This window comes from Lissotriton helveticus, chromosome 1_1, assembly GCF_964261635.1.
Source record: "Lissotriton helveticus chromosome 1_1, aLisHel1.1, whole genome shotgun sequence".
Classification (NCBI taxonomy): Eukaryota; Metazoa; Chordata; class Amphibia; order Caudata; family Salamandridae; genus Lissotriton; species Lissotriton helveticus.
Window position 1 is genome coordinate 1331996974 of NC_136057.1, and position 24752 is coordinate 1332021725.

General features: G+C 42.5%; 1 protein-coding gene across 1 annotated transcript in view; it reads left to right on the top strand.

The window, feature by feature from the left end:
• LOC144763972 (von Willebrand factor A domain-containing protein 7-like) overlaps nucleotides 1-24752 on the top strand; it is a 262295-nt gene that overhangs the window by 223382 nt on the left and 14161 nt on the right. Inside the window, exon 13 of the mRNA XM_078650071.1 lies at nucleotides 21643-21914. Within this exon, the coding sequence (XP_078506197.1) occupies nucleotides 21643-21914 (272 nt within the window). The remainder of the gene's footprint in view (nucleotides 1-21642; nucleotides 21915-24752) is intronic.

Sequence of the window (24752 nt, forward strand, 5' to 3'; positions counted from 1 at the left end):
TAGCATGTTCCGACCAGAGTGGGAGTTCTAGAGGAGTGGCCATAATCGTTTAAACTAACCATGAAATAAGACTACTTAAATATGAATCAGTCTTTTCGGGCAGGTGGTTGGTGGCAACCTTTTTAGTGCATGTCAGGCCCTTGATATGCGCTGTCTATTATGGGCCGAATAATGATAACCCAGATTCTCTGGAAAAACTGGAGTCTTATCTATTGGAGACAGCAGCCCCTATTGTATTAGGGGGGATTTTAATTTTGTTCGAAATAAAGGATTAGACAGGACGTCAAAAGCAAAATACAATAGCCCGCCGAAATTTTTTTCTAGACTAACAACTATACTGAGAGAATTTAATTTTGTAGATATATGGCGTATAATTAAGAAGGATAAGAGAAAATTCACTTTTTATAGTAAAAAGTACAGACACCACTCCTGTATAGATTACTTTTTGGTCGATCAGGAGCTTTGTGGGGTTGTTCTGGATGTGAGTCATATTCCGGCAATAGTATCCGATCATTCTTCAGTGATACTATCTTTAAGATATCATCAAATAGAGGAGTGTAGAAGGTGGACTCTGGATAGGGCGATCCTCTTAGATGAGAGGGTAGTAGAAGATTTGAGGGAGAAATCGGAGGGTTTCTTTATTACTAATGAGGGTTCAGCAGAAGTAGATATACTTTAGTATGCTTTCAAAGCATATTTAAGGTAATCTTAAAATCTAGTATGATAGGGAAAAATCGAGAAGAGAAGCAGGATAGAGAAGGTGTGATCCAAGATATTAAGAATAAAAAGGGGGTGCTGCAGATGGCATCCATAGAAGATCCAAATAGAGTGGATGTTCTAAGTAAGGAGTTAGAGCGGTTACAAGCTGCATTCCGGGCAAAAATGGATAACAAAAATTAATGGATAGGTGGAAGGCAAGCAAACTTCAACACTTCGCCTATGGTGAGAACTGTGGAGCACTATTAGCCTGGAAAGTAAAAGCAGATCGGTCAAGAAACACAATACAAGAGTTGATTGGTGGGGAATCAGGTGCCCTTCTGAATGTTAACTCAGATATGTGTAAGGAGCCTTGTAGATATATGAAAGAACTATATAGAGAGGACACAGCACCGAGTCAAGCAGATATAAAGGAGTGGCTTGGGTTAACAACTCTCCCCCGGTTATCTACTGAGCAATCAAAAACTTTAGATGGCGAGATTAAGGAGAGTGAGATAAGAGCTCAGTGCCATAAAATGGTTAAGGGAGAGGCAGCCGGACCGGATGGTCTTTCCATGGAAGTTTTTCTGTGTATCTTAGACACTGTAATTCCCGTTTTATACAGTTTATTTAATAGGAAATACATGGGTGGAAAAAAGGTTCCTAAATCTTGGCTTGAAGCAACAGTCACTATGATTCAGAAACCTAATAAGGATCCATGGAAGATAGACTCATATAGGCCAATTTCTTTGTTGAATACGTATTACAAGATCTTTTCTGGTATTATTGCATCTCTGGTGGCCAGAGCAATGCATGACGTCATCCACTCTAACCAAAGAGGATTTATTCCTGGGAGGCAAATAAAAGAGTTGATCTTCCAGCTATTTGGAGCCATAGATCTGGCAGAGGCTCTGAAATTACCTCTGACTATCGCGGCAGTGGACGCAGCCAAAGCCTTTGCCCAGATACACTGGCCATATCTATGGGAGGGTTTGCGGAGTTTTGTTTTTCCGCCGAACATGGTAATGGTGATCCAGACTTTATATCATGGCCCTAAATTCAGAGTTTTAATAAACGGGAGGCTGTCAGACTGGTTTGATATTTATAGAGGGACAAGACAGGGCTGCCACCTTAACCGCTCCTTTTTAATATACATATCGAGCCTCTAGCTAATCTGATCAGGGTGGATATGGTCATTTCCCCTTTTAAATCCCATTCTTTTGAAGTGAAGTTAGGGCTCTATGCAGATGACCTACTGCTTTATACAAGTAATCCACAAGAAGCAATCCCAAATCTGATTAGGAAGGCGGAGGCCTTGGGCCTCATTTCAGTTTTTAAAGTGAATCCAGGTAAAACCGAGATCATGGATTGGAATCATGGGGTGGCAAGCAGTGGGGTGAAGAATCAAATAAGATATCTGGAAGTCCAAATAACTCAGAATATTGAAGATATCATAAAAGTAAACTGGAAGAAAGTTAGTCATGAAGTTATAGGTTTGCTTTCTAAATGGACAAATTTACCACTTAATATTTACGGCAGGGTTAACCTTATAAAATTGATTACTTTGCCAAAAGTGACATTTATGTTTAATTCTATCCCACTGACATTTCAAAAGAAGAAAGTAAGTAAGTAATATTTTCATTTGTGCATGATTAATTAAAATCTTTACAAAAATATAAAATACCAGTAGCAACATTAAAAACCAAACTGTAATTAGGATTAAAAAGAATACTGCATTACTGTGAGCAGATCAAAGATGTCCTTAGGTGCTAGTGAAGAACTTCAAACGATGTCAAGTCTTTTTTTTAATGAGTCAAAGAACTTCACGACCTGGCAGTTAAATTTTGTGTTGCTAGAAGTAAAGCATAGTATAACTGCCTGCCTACAGGTCCGTACGGCATTTGACTTAAAAGATGGAAGCAGGAGATTGCGCCTCAGGTCCCTCAGTCTAGGGCATATACATATCACGTGGACAATATCCTCCGTGCCAGACTTGCACAGGCGACATTGTTGCAAAGCGGGTGGTCTCACCCAGGGTGGGAGGTGTGGCAATATCGGGATTACACCGAGGCGCAGTTTTAAGAACTTTTCTTTGACTTGTATTTTCATCCCGATGTTAAGGTATGCTTGTGACTGTGTTTTACCATAGCCACCCAGGGTTGTCCATCCGTGCGCTTTGTTTGCTAAGACTTTCTTGTCTTCAATCGCAGAGATGATGCGTACTGATTTTTTAGCCAGTTTTTTAAAGGACTGGAGGTCTGTAGACATTTCCCAGGTGTCAGACAAACCTAGGACTTCAATTGATTCAAAAAGATAAACTCTATGCAGCGACGTGCGGTGCCGTAGTATCTCAGACCATATGTTGGTGTTTAGGGAGTCAGCTTCTGCGTTGCGGATTTTGCGCCAGGTTGCTACGTACGCACTCCGCCTTTCTAGAGTTTGTTTGATGATGCCGAATTCCAAACGAATCTGGGCAGGGGAGACATATGTAGGTTGAAAATGGCCCTATAGGAGTTGGCTATGACCGTGTCCAGCAGTTCGGCATCCTTCCCATGAAGTGATTCACTCCCATACGTGAGAGTTGGTTGTAGTTTCGCACGCAAGAATTTCAAGAAAAGGTTTTAGTGTGAGATCAGGGAGTTTTGCCTTTAGAGATTTTAATGCCAGGTACATCATTGTGGCTTTCCCTCGGATGGAATGGAGTTGAGGTCTAGAGTTGTTGCTTGAATCCAAGAGGACACCCAAATATTTATATGAGGCTACCCTGTCAAGTTTTTCTCCATTCAGGTACCAGCAAGGATTCAGTTTTTTCCTATAATTGACCATCATGGATTTTGACTTATGAAGATTTATTTGGAGGCCGTTCTTTGCTGAGAAGGCATAGGTTGCGTTAAGGAGGTGCTGGAGGCCTACTTGGGAGCGGCTTATCAACACAAGATCGTCGGCGTACAACAGGTTTGAGAGAGTGATGTTCCCTAACTTGGGTGCGTGATTACGGCATTTCTCTAATTCTGCAGGCAGATCCGCTAAAAAGAGATTAAATAGGATGGGCGCTAGAAGGCAACCCTGTTTTAATCCCTTTGTCGTCCTGATCGGCTTCGAGACGTGTGTGCCAGCCCCAAGCTTGATTTTAATCCAGGTATTGGAGTGGAGCAGTATTAGAACGTCTAGGAGGCGCTTCAGAATGCCCCAGTTGTAAAGTTTCAGCCAAAGTTTGTTGCGATCGATGTGACCGAAAGCTGCAGAATAATCGATAAATGTAAGGAATAAGGGTGACTTAGCTGCTTTTGCTGCACTCATCACAAGGGACAGAGCCATGATGTTGGTGATGGTCCCTTGACCTTTGCAGAAACCCGTTTGATTGAAGGGAATGGTGGCATTTTCGGAGGCCCATGATGATAATTCCTCCAGGATAAGTCCTGCAAAGTATTTTGCTTCAACGTCAAGCAAAGCAATGAGACGGTAACTATTTGGATGGCTCTTGTTCCCATGTTTGTAAATAGGACTGATGATGGACCCATGCCATGAGTCAGGAAGCGTCAAAGTGGAGTTTATGTTGGTGAATATTGGGGCCAGAGATACACTCCAAAAATCTGCATCTGATTTATACAGCATAGATGGTATTCCATTTGATCCTGGCGCTCCATTGGGTCTCCCTTTTTTTATTTGCCGACTGATGTATGCTGGGATAATTTTCATTCGATCTTGCTCAGCGTCCTTTGCTAGACTTTCTTCCTCTTTTGGATAGTCGGATTTCGTTGGCCTTATTCCATCACCCTCCCATGTTCCCTGTATGCTCGCGATCTCGTGGAAATTGAGTTGTTCGTCGTTTCCAGGCCTTATAGGTGTTAAACCAGGAGACATTGTTGCCGTGACACCTATAGCGTCATTATCATTGAAGTGTGATGATAGGTATTTTGTCCATACTTCCTCAGATATATGAGAATTTTGCCCTAAAAGGTCGGGATTCTGCAATCTTTTTACCATTCGCCAAAACCTGGAGCTGTTTTTCTGCTTCCCCTCGTGGACAAGTTTTAGCCAAAAATCGTCATTTCTTTGCTTTTGACTTACCCATTTCATCCGTTTAAGCAGTTTTTTAGCTTCCCGGAGAACTGTTTGCAAGCTCCAGTTTGCCTGGTCCTTTCTCATTAGTCTCAAGGTTTGATTTATTATTCGTTTTTGTACTTTCATGTGCATGGTTAAGTGTTTCCCGATCGAAGACCCCTTTATTTGTCCTGGGTTTTTGGACGCCATACCTATCATTTTCCCCATCATGGCATCGCAGAAGTTTTGCCAGACGTCTGTCAGCTTGGTGGAGGACCCAGAGATTTGAGAAAAAAGGGTTTTCGCGGTGAGGCTGATGGGGTCAATCTTGCCGGAGTTACACCGTAGCCGCTTTAAGTTTGAACTAACATCTGTAACTGGGCCAGTAAAGGGCGCAATTTCCAGTTTCGAGCTGGGTCTAATTTCAGCCACTAGGGGCAGGTGGTCGCTGAAGTCGCTCGCTCCAATTTTGAAGGAAGAAACCCAACAAAACATGTTGAGAGAAACGAAGATGTAGTCGAGGTGCGAGGAGTGCAAGTTAGAGTGGAAGGTGGCTACTGGAGGGTCGTCTTCGGCGTAGCGACCGTTTAAGGCCCTTAGATTGAGTTGTTCCAAAGGGGAAAGGAATATTTTCGAGAGCTTCGTTCGGGTATTATTTTTTGTGGTGCCTTGAGGCGGCACGCCCCATGCTGTGTTTAGTTCTTGAATGAGGTCGCTGTCTTGATCTTTGCTGATGAGAAGCGTGTTGAAGTCACCGGCCATCAAGAATAGATCAGACAGACTGGCTTCCCTTATTTTTTCTAAAACTTTCACCAGCTCTTCTACCGCCTTATGTTTCTGTTTGGGATGAACACAGGTGTTTATTATGATTGTTTCTTGGGGCTGCATTGTTAGCCCAAGTGAGAGCTTTACCACTTGGATGACACTTGGTGGAGAAATGTGAAAGTCCATTGCCTCGATTTTGCCTATTGTTGATATGGATGCGAGGACCGTCATCCCTCCCGATCTGCGACCAAAGATTGAATTTTTGTTTGCCGGTATGGAACAGGACGTGAACCCCTGAAGATCGAATCCTTTGTCTTCCCAGGTTTCTTGTAATAATAGGTGGTCAAATGTAAGTAGATATTGTAGGAATTCAGGGGCGGTCTTTTTGCTTTCTAGGCCGTTAATGTTCCAGGAACAGATTCTTAAATCCCTGCCCCTTGCTGAGTAATTGGAGAGAACTTGCCCTTTTTGTCAGTTATCTACATTCGTGAGGCAGATTGTACGCTGAATTGACTTCCAATTAAGGTCGGATTTAAAGAGTTGAGTTCCATGGTTTTTATTTTGTGCAAGTCGAGGACTTTTTACGGATCCCCCGAGATGCCCAGGTGAACTGCTCCTGGCTCCCTTTAGTATTGAACTGATGTTATTTTGAGATTGTGACCAGGTAGGGGGTAGGAGAGGAGTCAGGTAACGTTTCAAAAGAAAGATATAGCAAAACTCCAGGGAAGGCTAGGAAGCTTTATTTGGGCATCAAAAGGTTCCAGGATCTCCTGGAAAAAATTGCGTAGGAGGCTTTAAATTGGAGGATTGGCATTACCAGATATACTAGCCTATTGTTATGCCTTCCAATTCAAGAATGTTTGTATGCTGGTCAATAAGGATGATAATTCAATGATTGGCACACTTTTTGAAGCATTATTGACAGACGTACCAAATTTTCTTTTTAAATACGGGATTCCAATTTTTTTTAATCTGAGGCTTAAGATTTTAGAGTAAGCACTGACGGTATGGATGTATGTGCAGAACACTCTAAAAATCCCATATTGTTCATCATGGGCACCAATTTGGGACTCTCCCGGTACACCGGAGTGTTTGAGGGACCAATTGAGCCAACCTTTGAAAACTGGAGGTATTTGTTGTTGGGTGGACCTTAAGGTTGGTACAAATTTGATGAGCTGGGAAGCATTGAGTAACTGCACCAACGGTCTGCTGACAAGGTTCAAATATTACCAACTAAATTCTTGGTGGGCTATGCAAGACTGGGCAGAAGTTGAGGATACTAAATCTGACCAAGTAATGAGAACAGGCCAGTGGCGTACGGAAACATCGTTTTGGTATTGGGCCTTTGTGGAGACAGAAGAACATATTGAGAATGAAATTCTACAATTGTGGGGCGAAGAGCTTGAAAAGCGGGATCTAATGCAAATGTGGAGTAATGCATATGCTACGCTGCGAAAAGTAGTAAAATCAACACCACGGAAACAAAATCATCTGTGTTTACCACATAGAGGGTATATTGGCCTCCTGTAAAACTCTCTAAGGTCACTGGCAACATTTATACCTGTCTCAGGTGCATGCAGGTAGAGGCTGATGATACACAAATGCTGATGTCATGTCCCAAAATTGTCCCCTTTTGGAATGCGATAATTCTCTTTCTGGAAGAAACCATATAGATACAATTAAAAGTAACATTAACTTTAATTTTTGGGGGATTAAGTTGGGATCAAGAAGTGCACATTTCTGCTGTAGAATCCACATTTTTGTTTTTTGTGGTCTTGCTGGCAAGATGGGAAATCTGTAAATTAGGGAAACCTGGGAATCCCCCAACATGTTCTGATTGCCTCAGTAACATTGTATATATTAGTGAATCTGATATGGCATGCAATCAAAAAAGCGGAAAGAAGGTGTGGGCTCCCTTGATAAAGTGGAGAGAGAAGGTAACGTGAGTCCAATGATTATGCCACCTACTCTGTTGGCCATATTATCTCCTGGCATCCCGGTTGGCACAGTTAGTATGCAGAGATGGAACTGGAAACAGCTGTATACTTGTGGGCTATTTTTTCTGGGTCTCGCTCTAGGATCTACAACTAGGGTCCCCAAAATAATACCTAGAGAGACTAGGAGTATAACCCATCAAGATATTGGGCAAAATGAGGATTAAAAAAATAAAAAAAGAACCACGTCATACATTCACCCCAGTACAGAGATCTGGGCCTAAATCCATTGTTTTTTTGCTCACCATGCCATTCCAGTTTGAACCCAGCCATATGGAAATAAGTCTTGACCCTGTGCCTCATCGGAACAGTCCAGCCGAACTGCCAGGCAAAGTCCTCCCTGGACTGGAATCAAGCATCCTAGGACCGGTTTCGGGGTTTCACCCCTCATCAGCCAGGATAGCTTGAATCCAGTGGCATGGAGAGCACTTGACCAACGTCTGGGCATACCCGTCACACTCGATGTGACAAATGCAGAAAACAAAAAACTATTTATGGACAGAATGCAGAACCATGTCATACATTCACCCCAGGACAGAGATCTGGGCCTACATCCATTGTTTTTCTGCTCACCATGCCATTCCAGTTTGAACCCAGCCATATGCAAATCAGTCTTGACCCTGTGCCTCATGGGAACAGTCCAGCCCTAACGGCCAGGCCCGGTCCTTGTGTGTGTTTGCAAAAAGCACACCTTTCGTGATTGAATGTGTGTGCTGGATGTATGTGTTTCTGCAGTGGCACAATGCATGGAGGTGACAGTACTGAATAGTAAGTGTGCTGAGAATGTATACTGAGTGGACGTGTGCCTATAACGGTACATGACATAGGTTCCATTTTGGAAATCCCAGACCATCCTGGTGAGACATGAGGAGTAGCTGTGTGAGCTGGGTGGGACACACACTGGAGTTAGGGGGGCAGAGACTCTCTCTTTACACTTTTGATTCAGTAATAGATACAAGGGTGGGGCCTGGACACATCTCAGGAAATCATAAAGATTAGGGCTGGGGTCTGGGATTAACCTTTTGATGTACATATCACTGTAGCTGACACCCAGGTGTGAACTCTGGTCACTCCAATGAACTGCGTTGTGGGACAGTCAGCTTCGGAGTCTTGCATGCTTCCAGACAGCCTTTCATGAGGAAATAAAGAAAAGGAGTGCACTTCAAAAGAAGCAGATCCCAACCATAATACTTCAAAGACTCTGACCCTAAACTCCATGTTGGTGTTGGAAAAGGATTATATGAAGGGAAGTATGAGATTACAAATGTTGTCCTTTGCCAAGCAGCCAGATTGGCTGTGTGAGAAAGGGAGTCTCTGCAAGACTTTTGCCTGTGACCAGGACTTGGGGGCCGAGGCCTGCTATTCTCCCTGCTGGTTGAGGGGACACCGCCCTGTAAAACCAAGATAACCTGCCCTGGAGCCTGGAGTGCCAGTGCCTGCCTGCTTGCCAAGGCCAGTAAGCCCTGTGACGAAGAGGAAAGCATTCGAGGTAGCCAGGTCTATTTGGGAGACCAACCGAAAGGACAGCTGAAACGAGGTGTTATGAGAACAAATGAGGACTGATTAGGTTGTTGTCCATGTGTAGGAATGGTCTGGTGACCCCCGTATACCAGCACAGGGCTGCCGTGATCTGAGCCGGGCAAGGAGTGTCATGCGAGGGAGCACCAGGCATGCACCCCCTTGCTGTGAACACTGGAACAACCCTGCAGTGTTGCTCGAAGGAGAGAGTCGGTGCATGCCTGGTTCTGCCACGTGTACCTCGAGCAGCCTGACTTTGCCAAACAGGGATCAGGACTTGGAAGTGCCCGTGGAGGGGCACTCGCTGCACTGCTGACCCCTTCCGTACTGCTGGAGTGGGTAAGACTGAAACTTGGCCTTTGTGGCCCCGGAAGGAGTCGCAGTTAATGGTGCTGCGGCACCATAGACACATTTGGCTAAATCCTAAGGAGTCAAAGGGGAAATCTTGAGTAAGGTCTATTAGTAAGCATTCCCTGAATGCGCCCACCAGTGAATGGGAATAATCTAAACCATGTTATAAGTAAGAGGGTAAGACATTGATTCACTTGATAACGACTAGTGGCCCAACCTAAAGGGGATTGGGTTATTGCTCACCAATGTTGCTATTTCTTTGCATATGTAGAGTTAGAAATAAAATACTTATTTTTCTACAAAAGTAGGTATTTGACAAGACTTGATTTACAGTTAGTACTGTACGCACTCTGCATTATGAGTTGTGTTAACTCACCCATATCTGTACTCCTTCCCCTCTTCTGAAGGAGCCTTAGACGTATCGTTCACATCTACCACAGAAAGGCAAGTGCAGAAGGGGTATTTGGCGCAGTTGCTCAGGATCCGTAGTGGGTCAAGCCCTGGGACATCAGGAGTAAAAGGCCTAAATCACCACTGTTGGACCCAGTAGCCCCTGCATGCGGCATGGCCCTCTCAAAAGGGGTTCTGACATGTTCCCAAAGCTACCTGTCTCATTCTATAGAAATGTCTTATCTTCTGTTGCAGCACTCTGATGTACTGAAGTGGTATATCACCACATGGACTTTAAATTGTGCTAAATCACAAAATGGTTACAGTAATCCTACTAGTAGAAGTTTAGTTATCACCAACTAAACACAAAGTACTAGCACATTATAAAAATGAAGAAAGTGAAAGAAAATGCCAGCTAGGAGCTATATCTGAACTGTAAGTTTTGCAAACAGATGTTGTTAGACCTGGCACCTTGGCGTGAGTCTCCCTTTCACTTTTTTTGCTGATGTGCCTCAGATGTTTTGCTGGTTCTCTGCTCAGGGCACTGCGCCACGGCCAATCCGTGCTGCAGTGCAAGTGCTCCCAATGTAAAGTATATCCGTAATTGATTTCCATGATTGGCTTATTTGGTTTACTATCAGTCCCCAGTAACGTGCACTAGGAGTGCCAGGGCTTGTAAATACAAATGCTGCTAGTGGGCCTGCAGCGCTGGTTGCGCCACCCACAGAAGCTGCCTTGGAAGATGTGTCTAGGGTCTGCCATTGCAGAACCTGCGTGCAGTCTGGTACTGCCATGCTGACTGCGCAAGTGCACACACTTGCCAGTCCCTAAACCTTCCCTTAACTTCATATCAGTCACCCCTATGGTATGCCCACGGGCAGGGTGCATTGTGAGCATAAGGTAGGACAAGCCCTGATGTGTGTGGCATGTCCTAATAGGGAATTACCGCCCTTTTCGTTCTTCACTATTGAAGGGTTACCTGTTCTTATAGGCCAGAATGAGCTGCCAGAATTATTACACGCTATAATCCCGGCAGGCTCAGGGAACACGGTGGCACGTCGAGTTTAGTATGCCTGAACTCAGAATAATAAAATACCTCCTTTAGTAAGGTTTATTTTAATATTCTGTGTTTGCAAATGCTACTTTTAGGACGTTCAACATTGTGTCCTTCCAAGCGTACTTAGTCGCAAATCCCTTATTGGGCCACTCCTATAGGTCATTAAGCTCCAAAAAAGTTCATAAACACTTTACTTTCTTCAGTGAGTAATTTATTCATTCAATCCTTCATTTAAGTTCCTGCATATTATATAACATATGTGTTTTTTTGAGCAAACTTGCAAATTCATCAATTGAAATCTCCCAGTCTCCAATGCATTTCGAGCACCCCTGTGCTCTTCATCAGGGAGTCAAACTAGAAAGGTAAGTAGTTAATATAATGCTTCATCCCATTATGTTGAAGCGTCACATTTTTATAACATATACATAGCAGTATTCAAATCAAGATAGTCAGTGTGGTTAGTAAGTACACGTGATTCAAATGTATTCACAAATGTCAGTACTCACTTATAACAGCATAACTAATACGAATGTTCCAATGATTTTTGACAGTATCTGTTGAAAAGATAAAAAGTAACTCATGGTCGAAATTGGTATCATGCCTTAATGTGGGTAGAACTATAATACAAGTAAGTGTAACATACGAATTAGAGTGTCTGTCGCGCTACCATTCCTAACTTGTTCGTGATGATATATGTTTAAACTAGTGGCGTATCCAATAATCTAAAAAACATGTTACATATCGGTGCGTGATGCACTTTGCAATAGTGTTGCATTTTTTTGTCGTTTTTTTGTCTAACCGTTTTATCTTCTTATAGCAAGATACGACTCGTCCCGTTACACGGCATTTTGTATAGTGTGTTGTGCCTGGCGTCTGACATCATTATTATGGGCGTAGCATATGACGCAAACTACTATAGCAAAAAACTAAAAAAGGACTACAGTGTAGATAGTATAGTGGCAGCCATATTGTAGGTATTAACGCTAGTTCGTAATACAAGGCATCGAACCTAAACATAAAAAATGAATCAATGGGTGTTGATGGTGAATTACATTAAAAAATCGATAATAATAGTCCATGTAAATTATAAGCATAATGAAATAGTGGAGTAATATAGCATTGTCAATGTCTCATGTTATATAATTGGCATCCATGCACAGTCTATGAGCAAAATAAACCCACATGGGGTGTATTTACAGGTAACATAAAAATTCATTCCGATCGTTTAAACCCATTGGTTTCATGGCTTCCAATAGATAGATCCAGTCATTTTCACGCTTAAGTAGATGTGTATTATTGTCTCTACCCTCTACTTTTTCAATCACTTCCAGTACTTGAAATCTGAGTTGGGCTATATTATGCTTGTGTTCATGAAAGTGCATAGCCACTGTGGACCTTGGGTTCTTCGTTCTTATATTCGATTTGTGTTCATTGATACGTATACGTATCTTGCGCTCTGTTTTTCCAACGTATATTTTCCAACAGGGACATTTTAAGAGGTAGATCACATTGGAAGTTTCACAAGTAGCTGAAACATGTAACTTGATTTCATGTCCTTTCATGGGGTGTCGTATGGTAGTTCCTCGCATGATATTATTGCAGTTTTGACAGTTTAGGCATGGAAGAGTGCCTGTGTGTTTACTCTTCTTCGGTTTCTTGTTTTTTAAGATTTCCCCCAAATTTCTGTTTCTAGTGTATGCAAACATAGGAGGTTCCTTGAATAGATTCTTGAAGTCTGGTTCCATAGTAAGAAGCTGCCAGTGTTTGTTGATTATCCTTTTAAATGAATGACTTGCTGTAGTATATTTTGTTACCACCACCATTCTGGTAGTTTCCTTTTTGTTGCTAGGGGTTAGAGAGGTTTCCCTTGTCATTGATTGACATCTTTGTACTGCTTTATTGACGATAGTGTGTGGGTAACCTCTCTTTTGGAACCGTTTCACCATTTCTTCAACTCTGAGTGGTACTTTTGTTTCATCTGATACTATTCTCCTTATTCTCAACATTTGGGATACAGGGAGGTTGTTTTTTAGATTTGGTTGATGGTAACTAGTATAGTGAATGACATTGTTCTTGTCCGAAGATTTCCTATACATGTCGGTATCCAAGTGTGTTCTTGCTTTTCTTAGTCTCATATCCAAAAATTTTATTTCAGTATCTGATATTTCACAAGTGAACTGAAGATGTTCATTGTATTCATTCCATGATTCCAAAGCTTCTTTAGCACTCCTTTTGTCTTCTTTACAAAGTTCGAAAATGTCATCGATATATCTTTGGTAAAGTAGGATGTGGGGTTTCTAATTCACATTGGAGAGGATGTTTTCTTCCTCAAATTTTTCCATAACTAAATTCGCATATGATGGAGCCATACAATTCCCCATCGATGTACCGCTTAGTTGGAGGAACCACTCCTCCTTCCATCTGAAATAGCTGTAATAAAGTGAAAAATGCACAAGTTCCATTATGAATATTTGCATTTTATGATCAATGTCACTATTGAGCAGTGTGTGTTCAATTGCCTCCAATCCCAGTTGGTGGGGGATTGATGTGTACAGTGATGATACATCAGCTGTGCATAGCGTTATTGTATCTTCATCTGACCAGTGGATGTTTTTGATCTTTAGTAGAAAGTCTGTGGTATCTTTTGTGTATGACTTCATTCTCTTGACACTGGGCTGTAGATCTTTGTCAATATATTGACCTGTGTTTTCATGTATGCTACCGCATGTAGCCACTATTGGTCTGAATGGTGGATCCTGCATGTTTTTATGGATCTTGGGTATCATGTAGATCGCCGGGCTCCTGACTTGGGGTTTCAGTAAGTATTGTCTAGTTTTGTCTGTTATCATTCCCAGCTCCACAGCCTTGTCCACAATAGTCTTTAGTATGATGGTGTATTCTCTCGTAGGGTTGTTATCTAACTTCATGTAGAGGTTCTTATCCATAATATGTTCTGTGACCTTCTGTTCATAGTAATTTGTGTTCAAAACAACAAGGGCTCCCCCTTTATCTGCCTTCTGAAATGTCAGATCTGGATTATTTGCTAATTTTTGCAGTGCATCCCAATCTCCTCTACCAATGTTCTTTTTTGATGTGGATTTAAACTTTATGGTCAGTAGATCTTTTTTGACTATACTTTCAAAAAGGTCCAATGTTTTGTGGCTCGTGGGAGCCATGTATGTACTCCGGGTTCTGAGCCCTTCAATTCATCTTCTTCTTTGATGTCAGTGCTTTGAGAAGGTATCATATTTTCAAAATGATTTCTTAGTCTTAATTTCCGCATCAATTTAAATAGATCGACTTCCAATTCCAGAAGGCTGCTGTCAGAAGTAGGGACAAATGCGGTTCCTTTTTGAAGGATCGTTTGTTCTTTAGTTGTGAAGTTGTAGTCCAATAGATTCACAATTAGGTTTCGTTCCCTTGTTTTTTCTTGACCTGTGTTTTCGTAGTCGTGCTTTGTGTGTTGGGCGTTTCCTTCTCTTTCTCCTTTTCTTTTGTTTTTGCCCCTCCTGGGTCTTCTAAATCTCCTGGGCCTCTCTCTAAAAAAGGCTCTCCTGAGGTAGTAGGTGTAACATTTTCAGTTGGATGTGTACTTTGACTACGAGGTTGTGTTCTCATACCTTGTATATTTCTTCTTGGTTGGCGATCCGTGCTTTCACTCCCGGAAGATGATGTATCCGTAGTTTGAGTATATGGCTTGTTTCGTCGTCTTTGGGCATACACCTCCGCCCAAGTGTAAACTTCCCCCAACTTGTAGTCGAGGGTGTCTCTTCTAAATTTCCTGATCTTTCTTTCATTCACCTCTTGTGAGTGTTTTTCAATTTGACCATTAATGTCTGCTAGTACTTTCGACCACTCATCAGCTGTCATCATGTTGGTTAGTTCGTTCATCACATCCACGATTTCTTTGGATAGTTCTTCCAATATGTTTGACAACTCTTCTATAATTAGTAAAATTAAGTCTAATGAACATTTGTTCAGGATAGCATACCATCTATCCTGAAACTTTTTGGCATCTTTGCATAGGGAAGGTTTCAATGCGATACGTAAACCTCGGGGAATTCTGAGGGCTCTGTGGTACTTAATTAGTGTACTGGCGTGAAGACGCTGGTTTATTTCCCTCTTGGATAAGTAGAGTAATTGTCTTATACTTTACTCTTTCGTTCTGTGAGTTGATGCCTGTGATGCCTCTTCTTAGATTAGAGCATATATTCGAGATGCTGCTTCATCTGCAAAGACATAAGTTTCTGCCCTTTGATCTGTTGTGTTGGTTAATTCTTCATACGAACTCATGGCGTGCTGGTTATACTGGGCGGGTAACAATAGTAAATCAATATGGTGTGCAACCGCACAACCTTATTTTTAACTGAACGTTCATCAAGTATAGATATAATTATTTTGAGTTTTAGGTTGCTCCCAGGGTGGCGTTTACCGTCAATAACGCCAGGGTTTAATCCAACATTGTGTGCTTCCAAGCGTGCTTAGTCGCAAATCCCTTATTGGGGCACTCCTATAGGTCATTAAGCTCCCAAAAAGTTCATAAACACTTTACTTTCTTCAGTGAGTAATTTATTCATTCAATGCTTCATTTAAGTTCCTGCATATTATATAACATATGTGTTTTTTTGAGCAAACTTGCAAATTCATCAATTGAAATCTCCCAGTCTCCAATGCATTTCGAGCACCCCTGTGCTCTTCATCAGGGAGTCAAACTAGAAAGGTAAGTAGATAATATAATGCTTAATCCCATTATGTTGAAGCGTCACATTTTTATAACCTATACATAGCAGTATTCAAATCAATATAGTCAGTGTGATTAGTAAGCACACGTGATTCAAATGTATTCACAAATGTCAGTACTCACTTATAACAGCATAACTAATACGAATGTTCCAATGATTTTTGACAGTAACTGTTGAAAAGATAAAAAGAAACTCCTGGTCGAAATTAGTATCATGCCTTAATGTGGGTAGAACTATAATACAAGTAAGGGTAACATACAAATGAGAGTGTCTGTCGCGCTACCATTCCTAACTTGTTCGTGATGATATATGTTTAAACTAGTGGCGTATCCAATAATCTAAAAAACATGTTACATTTCGGTGCGGGATGCACTTTGCAATAGTGTTGCATGTTTTTGTCGTTTTTTTCTCTAACCGTTTTATCTTCTTATAGCAAGATACCACTCGTCCCGTTACACGGCATTTTGTATAGTGTGTTGTGCCTGGCGTCTGACATCATTATTATGGGCGTAGCATATGACGCAAACTACTATAGCAAGAAACTAAAAAATGACTACAGTGTAGATAGTATAGTGGCAGCCATATTGTAGGTATTAACGCTAATTCGTAATACAAGGCATCGAACCTAAACATAAAAAATGAATCAATGGGTGTTGATGGTGAATTACATTAAAAAATGGATAATAATAGTCCATGTAAATTATAAGCATAATAAAATAGTGGAGTAATATAGCATTGTCAATGTCTCATGTTATATAATTGGCATACATTCACAGTCTATGAGCAAAATAAACCCACATGGGGTGTATTTACAGGTAACATAAAAATTCATTCCGATCGTTTAAACCCATTGGTTTCATGGCTTCCAATAGATAGATCCAGTCATTTTCACGCTTAAGTAGATGTGTATTATTGTCTCTACCCTCTACTTTTTCAATCACTTCCAGTACTTGAAATCTGAGTTGGGCTATATTATGCCTGTGTTCATGAAAGTGCATAGCCACTGTGGACCTTGGGTTCTTCGTTCTTATATTCGATTTGTGTTCATTGATACGTATACGTATCTTGCGCTCTGTTTTTCCAACGTATATTTTCCAACAGGGACATTTTAAGAGGTAGATCACATTGGAAGTTTCACAAGTAGCTGAAACATGTAACTTGATTTCATGTCCTTTCATGGGGTGTCGTATGGTAGTTCCTCGCATGATAATATTGCAGTTTTGACCGTTTAGGCATGGAAGAGTGCCTGTGTGTTTACTCTTCTTCGGTTTCTTGTTTTTTAAGATTTCCCCCAAATTTCTGTTTCTAGTGTATGCAAACATAGGAGGTTCCTTGAATAGATTCTTGAAGTCCGGTTCCATAGTAAGAAGCTGCCAGTGTTTGTTGATTATCTTTTTAAATGAATGACTTGCTGTAGTATATTTTGTTACCACCACCATTCTGGTAGTTTCTTTTTTGTTGCTAGGGGTTAGAGAGGTTTCCCTTGTCGTTGATTGACATCTTTGTACTGCTTTATTGACGATAGTGTGTGGGTAACCTCTTTTGGAACCGTTTCACCATTTCTTCAACTCTGAGTGGTACTTTTGTTTCATCTGATACTATTCTCCGTATTCTCAACATTTGGGATACAGGGAGGTTGTTTTTTAGATTTGGTTGATGGTAACTAGTATAGTGAATGACATTGTTCTTGTCCGAAGATTTCCTATACATGTCGGTATCCAAGTGTGTTCTTGCTTTTCTTAGTCTCATATCCAGAAATGTTATTTCAGTATCTGATATTTCACAAGTGAACTGAAGATGTTCATTGTATTCATTCCATGATTCCAAAGCCTCTTTAGCACTCCTTTTTTCTCCTTTCCATAGTACGAAAATGTCATCGATATATCTTTGGTAAAGTAGGATGTGGGGTTTCCAATTCACATTGGAGAGGATGTTTTCTTCCTCAAATTTTTCCATAACTAAATTCGCATATGATGGAGCCATACAATTCCCCATCGATGTACCGCTTAGTTGGAGGAACCACTCCTCCTTCCATCTGAAATAGCTGTAATAAAGTGAAAAATGCACAAGTTCCATTATGAATATTTGCATTTTATGATCAATGTCACTATTGAGCAGTGTGTGTTCAATTGCCTCCAATCCCAGTTGGTGGGGGATTGATGTGTACAGTGATGATACATCAGCTGTGCATAGCGTTATTGTATCTTCATATGACCAGTGGATGTTTTTGATCTTAGGTAGAAAGTCTGTGGTATCTTTTGTGTATGACTTCATTCTCTTGACACTGGGCTGTAGATATTTGTCAATAAATTGACCTGTGTTTTCATGTATGCTACCGCATGTAGCCACTATTGGTCTGAATGGTGGATCCTGCATGTTTTTATGGATCTTGGGTATCATGTAGATCACCGGGCTCTTGACTTGGGGTTTCAGTAAGTATTGTCTAGTTTTGTCTGTTATCATTCCCAGATCCACAGCCTTGTCCACAATAGTCTTTAGTATGATGGTGTATTCTCTCGTAGGGTTGTTATCTAACTTCATGTAGAGGTTCTTATCCATAATATGTTCTGTGACCTTCTGTTCATAGTAATTTGTGTTCAAAACAACAAGGGCTCCCCCTTTATCTGCCTTCTGAAATGTCAGATCTGGATTATTTGCTAATTTTTGCCGTGCATCCCAATCTCCTCTACCAATGTTCTTTTTTGATGTGGATTTAAACTTTACGGTCAGTAGATCTTTTTTGACTATACTTTCAAAAAGGTCCAATGTTTTGTGGCTCGTGGGAGCCATGTATGTACTCCGGGTTCTGAGGCCCTTCAATTCATCTTCTTCTTTGATGTCAGTGCTTTGAGAAGGTATCATATTTCCGCATCAATTTAAATAGATCGACTTCCAATTCTAGAAGGCTGCTGTCAGAAGAAGGAACAAATGCAGTTCCTTTTTGAAGGATCGTTTGTTCTTTAGTTGTGAAGTTGTAGTCCAATAGATTCATAATTAGGTTTCCTTCCCTTATTTTTTCTTGACCTGTGTTTTCGTAGTCGTGCTTTGTGTGTTGGGCGTTTCCTTCTCTTTCTCCTTTTCTTTTGTTTTTGCCCCTCCTGGGTCTTCTAAATCTCCTGGGCCTCTCTCTAAAAAAGGCTCTCCCGAGGTAGTAGGTGTAACATTTTCAGTTGGATGTGTACTTTGACTATGAGGTTGTGTTCTCATACCTTGTATATTTCTTCTTGGTTGGCGATCCGTGCTTTCACTCCCGGAAGATGATGTATCCGTAGTTTGAGTATATGGCTTGTTTCGTCGTCTTTGGGCATACACCTCCGCCCAAGTGTAAACTTCCCCCAACTTGTAGTCGAGGGTGTCTCTTCTAAATTTCCTGATCTTTCTTTCATTCACCTCTTGTGAGTGTTTTTCAATTTGACCATTAATGTCTGCTAGTACTTTCGACCACTCATCAGCTGTCATCATGTTGGTTAGTTCGTTCATCACATCCACGATTTCTTTGGATAGTTCTTCCAATATGTTTGACAACTCTTCTATAATTAGTAAAATTAAGTCTAATGAACATTTGTCCAGGATAGCATACCATCTATCCTGAAACTTATTGGCATTTTTCCATAGGGAAGGTTTCAATGCGATACGTAAACCTCGGGGAATTCTGAGGGCTCTGTGGTACTTAATTAGTGTACTGGCGTGAAGACGCTGGTTTATTTCCCTCTTGGATAAGTAGAGTAATTGTCTTATACTTTGCTCTTTCGTTCTGTGAGTTGATGCCTGTGATGCCTCTTCTTGGATTAGAGCATATATTCGAGATGCTGCTTCATCTGCAAAGACATAAGTTTCTGCCCTTTGATCTGTTGTGTTGGTTATTTCTTCATACAAACTCATGGCGTGCTGGTTATACTGGTCGGGTAACAATAGTAAATCAATATGGTGTGCAACCGCACAACCTTATTTTTAACTGAACATTCATCAAGTATAGATATAATTATTTTGAGTTTTAGGTTGCTCCCACGGTGGCGTTTACCGTCAATAACGCCAGGGTTTAATCCAACATTGTGTGCTTCCAAGCGTGCTTAGTCGCAAATCCCTTATTGGGGCACTCCTATAGGTCATAAAGCTCCCAAAAAGTTCATAAACACTTTACTTTCTTCAGTGAGTAATTTATTCATTCAATGCTTCATTTAATTTCCTGCATATTATATAACATATGCGTTTTTTTGAGCAAACTTGCAAATTCATCAATTGAAATCTCCCAGTCTCCAATGCATTTCGAGCACCCCTGTGCTCTTAAATTTAATTTAAGGGAGTTTTATAAAGCGCGCGGTTACGCAAGCTAGGGTGTCCCTTCATCAGGGAGTCAAACTAGAAAGGTAAGTAGATAATATAATGCTTAATCCCATTATGTTGAAGCGTCACATTTTTATAACATATACATAGCAGTATTCAAATCAAAATAGTCAGTGTGGTTAGTAAGCACACGTGATTCAAATGTATTAAAAAATGTCAGTACTCACTTATAACAGCATAACTAATAGGAAAGTTCCAATGATTTTTGACAGTAACTGTTGAAAAGATAAAAAGAAACTCATGGTCGAAATTGGTATCATGCCTTAATGTGGGTAGAACTATAATACAAGTAAGTGTAACATATAAATGAGAGTGTCTGTCGCGCTACCATTCCTAACTTGTTCGTGATGATATACGTTTAAACAAGTGGCGTATCCAATACAGAGTTGTGACTAGGGTGCCTTTGTCCCTCCTAAGGTCATGACAGCTCTGAGCCTGGTCGCCCCGCCTCCGAGAGCCCTGCTCAAGTTTGAGTCGCTCTCCGCTTCAGTGCCGGGCCGCCCGCTCTCCTGTCACCTCGCCTGCTACGGAGCGCGTTGTGCGCCTCTCATCTTCTCCCACCGGAATCTGCACGGAGCGCATCTGATAGCCTCGGACGGTCCGTACGTCGCTATGTACCCGACTGTCTCGCTTTGCCCTTCTGCATATCAAGGCTCGTGCCCCACCTCAAGAAGGCCTTCCGTACGTTGGTACCGGAGGCCCGGTGCTGCACCTGTCTGCCCGAGAACGCGACGCCCCACACAGATCCACAGGTACGATCCGGCGTACTAAGAAGCAGGCCTGAACGACACCCCCCCCTGTGAGTTGCTCCAGACCCCGGATTGCCGCAACCCTCCACCGTCCCGCTCACCTGCCTCGCACCTCGAGGGGGCTTCGAGCCAGATAGATTCTTCGGGGAACCGCCGCCCTCGTCCCGGGTCCGCCCTCACCAGTGGCCGTGCCTGAAACGCCTCGGACATCCACAACAAGGTACACTTGAACTCGAGCCCGAGTTCCCACCGGATCCGGGGTCTGCAACATTTGTTTTCCCTGTCGTCCATCAATGATCAACGGGTCGCTCCCCCAGCGCGAAGCGCGCATCGACCAGAAGCGTACCTTGCTGATAAGAACACTTAAGAACTTTTGCCTATTTAAATCTGGTGGCCTCATTCGCTAAACGTTATATGGTCTTGTGATAATTCTGCAACTAAGTATTTTTATATAAAGTCTACCTATTTTTGATACAACTTTACAACTGGTGTCCGTCTGTGGTGGGTCATTGGGTTTACTGTATGTGATCATAAATGCTTAACTAACTATCGCCCTGAGGATTAGCCTCCTCTGCTCGCGCCACGCAACCTAGAGGGTGAGCAGGGGTTATTCTTACGGAGTAGTTCCCTTGCCCTGACTAGAGGAGAAGGTCCCTGCTTGTCACAAGTACCTACTTGTGCCAACCAGAGACCTCCGATTCTACCAGATGCCCTGCCACAGGCCACAGTGATCAAGTTATTATTGCACTGGACAATTCCTGGACATAGAAAACAGTCATTGGAGTATGTGAGTGATGCAGAGATTGCCTTTAACCACCATTACAGGGGAGTATATGTCACACAGTGAACAATGCTCAACAACTGCTCCTGGGTCATTGTGTCTGTGCCTAGAGTCAATGTACTGGAGTGGTGCATTATAGCATTATATAGTTGTGCTAACCTTCACTTTAACTGTTTACCTTCTGACACTACTGGCTTTTTCTCTTGTGCAGGTTCGGAAGCAGTAATGACACTGTCAGTCACTGGACTTACAACCTACGACTCGTACAACTTTCACAGCATCTCCCTGATAGACCTCGAGGGCAATGAACTCCAGGCCTTGGAGCTGCACCCACTGCCTCAACCCGGAGACTACTGGGCTGAGCTCAAGGCAGCACCGTTGCAGCCTTTCACAGTCGTGCTTCGCGGCATAGACACCGTCACTAACCTGGTCTTCCAGCGGCAGTCAAGCATCACGCACAGACCCTCCAACATAACCTTGAAGGTAGGGGAACAAACATGTTGGAACTGTCCTTTCCAGAACTAAGTTGCAAGGGGGCATGAACGAGTGGCCTTAACAGGAATAGAGGGGTTCCCTATACCCACTTTAAGAACCAGAGCAATATTGCGGCATAGCAGGGTGATACTAACGATCTGCGGAGTAGCGCTGTAAACCGTGCAAAGGCAGGAAAGACCGGGTAGCAGCATATGGCAGAGTGTGAGGGAGGAAATGACGTGCCCCATGCATCGGCAAGAGAGGCATAACAGCATTGGATGATGACACTAACTAGAGAAGGGAGTAGATCCTATTATGTTTCCAATAATTGATTGAAGGCATTATGTGTGAAGTTGCTGCGGCACAGGCATTCTAGTTCAGTGATTACTGACTCGCAATCTATGCACATCCACTCACCAATCAATATTGCGAAGTAATTATTAGGAATGCATTTTGGTGCATAGTACCTGATATGCAGATATTTTGTGCGCAGTAACTAATGGAAGGGGACGCATTCTGTGCACAGTTCCTGGTATGCATGCTGTACCCAAAGTGAATTACCGCTGACTGGGAGGTGCAGCCAACCCTAGAGGGCGGCTAACCTGGACCATGGGAAGCAGACAAAGTGCACAGCAGCAGCAGGGCGCGAGGGCACACCTAGGAAAAGGCCAATGAGGGACCAAGGCAGTTTTGATTTAACCCCTCCGCTGTGGCGGCAATTCCGCCGCAGTGCTAGAGGGTTGGGGGGGGGGCCATGCTTGTGACGGAACCGCTCCATCACAAGCCTCTGGTGCGCTGTGCTTATGACGGAGCGGTTCTGTCACTGCCCGCCCACTCAACAGAACGTCCAGCGCAGGCGCGGAATCTGCGCCGCGCAGGCCGTGACGGAACCGCTCCGTCATCAGCACAGCGGTTCCGTCACCAGCATGGGAGGGGTTAAAGGGCCCCCTTCGGGTAGAGGGGGCGTGTTCACAAGAATGGCTTAAAAGGTGACCTGAACAAACAGTCCACAGCTGTGTCTCCTCATGAAATTGATCGCACCCACACCAGAGAAGGCGGGTGTCACAGCCGTAGGTGCCAAGGGGGCCGGGTGTCACAAAGTTTATCAATAAATATCTTCACATAAGGACGGTAAAGGGCATTTTCCGAACAAGGTCCTTGGAATGCCTTACGGCAGAGACTCTTGAGTGCAGACAAAGGGTAAGAAATGGTCAGCACTGGGCGGACATGGCACCTGCAGCCCAAGCATTGCCATGGGGGCACGAGCGCCAGACAGTCGGTAACAAGTTAAAGCCTCAAAGCTGTGACCCGATGCATGATGTAAAGTGGCAGAAGTGGAGCGGTCACTGCGTTTGGAAAGTGATTCATGACAACCTTGAAGTGTGGTGATTAATATACAATAAGCATAGGATGTACACTATGTAACCTGTTATGAAAATGCCTTATGTTGTAGTACAGGATAAGCCAGAAATGAGCATGTTGATGACCAATGCCATCCTGACAAAAGTGTACTAACTTGTGTTGTGAATAAACTGCGGCTGTTCTAGCACCACAAAATGTCTTGGTATACAAAATTGATGGGAGAGAAGGAAGGGGGGAGGGCCCGTGACTTACTCACACAGCTGAGGGTGGGGGGGTTAATATTCTGTTCACTCTACCCGAGGTGCTGGCACACTATCAGTAGGGTAAACACATTCAACAGGCGTGTTTTTGGTGCACAATAACTGATGGGCAAGCATTACTCAGACAGACAATGCCCGCCTGCCTTTCTAAGCAAAGGAATTGGTGGATAGATAGGGACACATTGACTTTTATGGGCATGTTTCTTTATTTGGGCACCAACATTCTAGCATAATGCTGTCACAAGAAGATATTGGCACTAGGCTGACCTCTGTACACCTAAACTTGAGGGAATAAGCAGTAGCACATGAATCAAGTTTACAATATTCATTTGCACAGGGATTCTGAGATGGTGCTTAATTTGAGCCGGTGGTTGCAGGTGAGGGGCACCAGGACTCATTAGTGTGGACCGCCCCTTATGTTTCCTCATCAGGCATTTCCCGAGAGCAACAGAGGGAAAGGCACATACACGGAAAATGAGGTAGAGGAAGATGAAATAACGTCACCAAGGGAGAAAGCAGGACCCTGCAAGAGTGAAACATAGGTGCTTCGTGTGCCTGGTAGTAGATTAAATGGGCCTGACGTGGAAACTACACAGTTTTGGCATTAACATTTAATAGTCCAGGCCGCGGACTTCTGAGCAGTGCTTTGATGCACCGGCACTCTTTATTTTTTTATAAAGGAAGCACTGTCTGAGAACCGCATACAGCTTGCACATACATTCAAATCTACTTGCTTTTTAATTCTGATAGACGTATTCTGTCAGTATGAATTCTGGAGGACACATTCTTCTGTCCCACGAATTATGATGGGCAAATATTTATTTTATATCCGGCACTTAGTGATGAGTAACCTATCCAATGCGATGTGCTTTCAATGTAAAATATTTTGCTTTTCTTTGTCTTCCCAATAATGTGATAATTCTTGTTGTTTCTTGATGGTACTGCTCAATAAAAAAAAAAAAGGAGTAACCTATCCACTAAACTTTGAATCTGACCCTATGTCTAAAATCTACTACTTTTCCTGCCATTGTCATTAGAAATGTGTGCTTTAAAATATATCATCTAGCCTCAGGATTTGCATAAATGACTTGGATAGGATCGTCCTGTATTAGTAGCCACTCTCATTATGCTGGCTGACGTGGGGTAGACTCCGAAAAAATGATTACACCTAACTATGAGATGGTTAATGCACACATTTCCTGGTAGCAAACAAGAAAAGTATGTA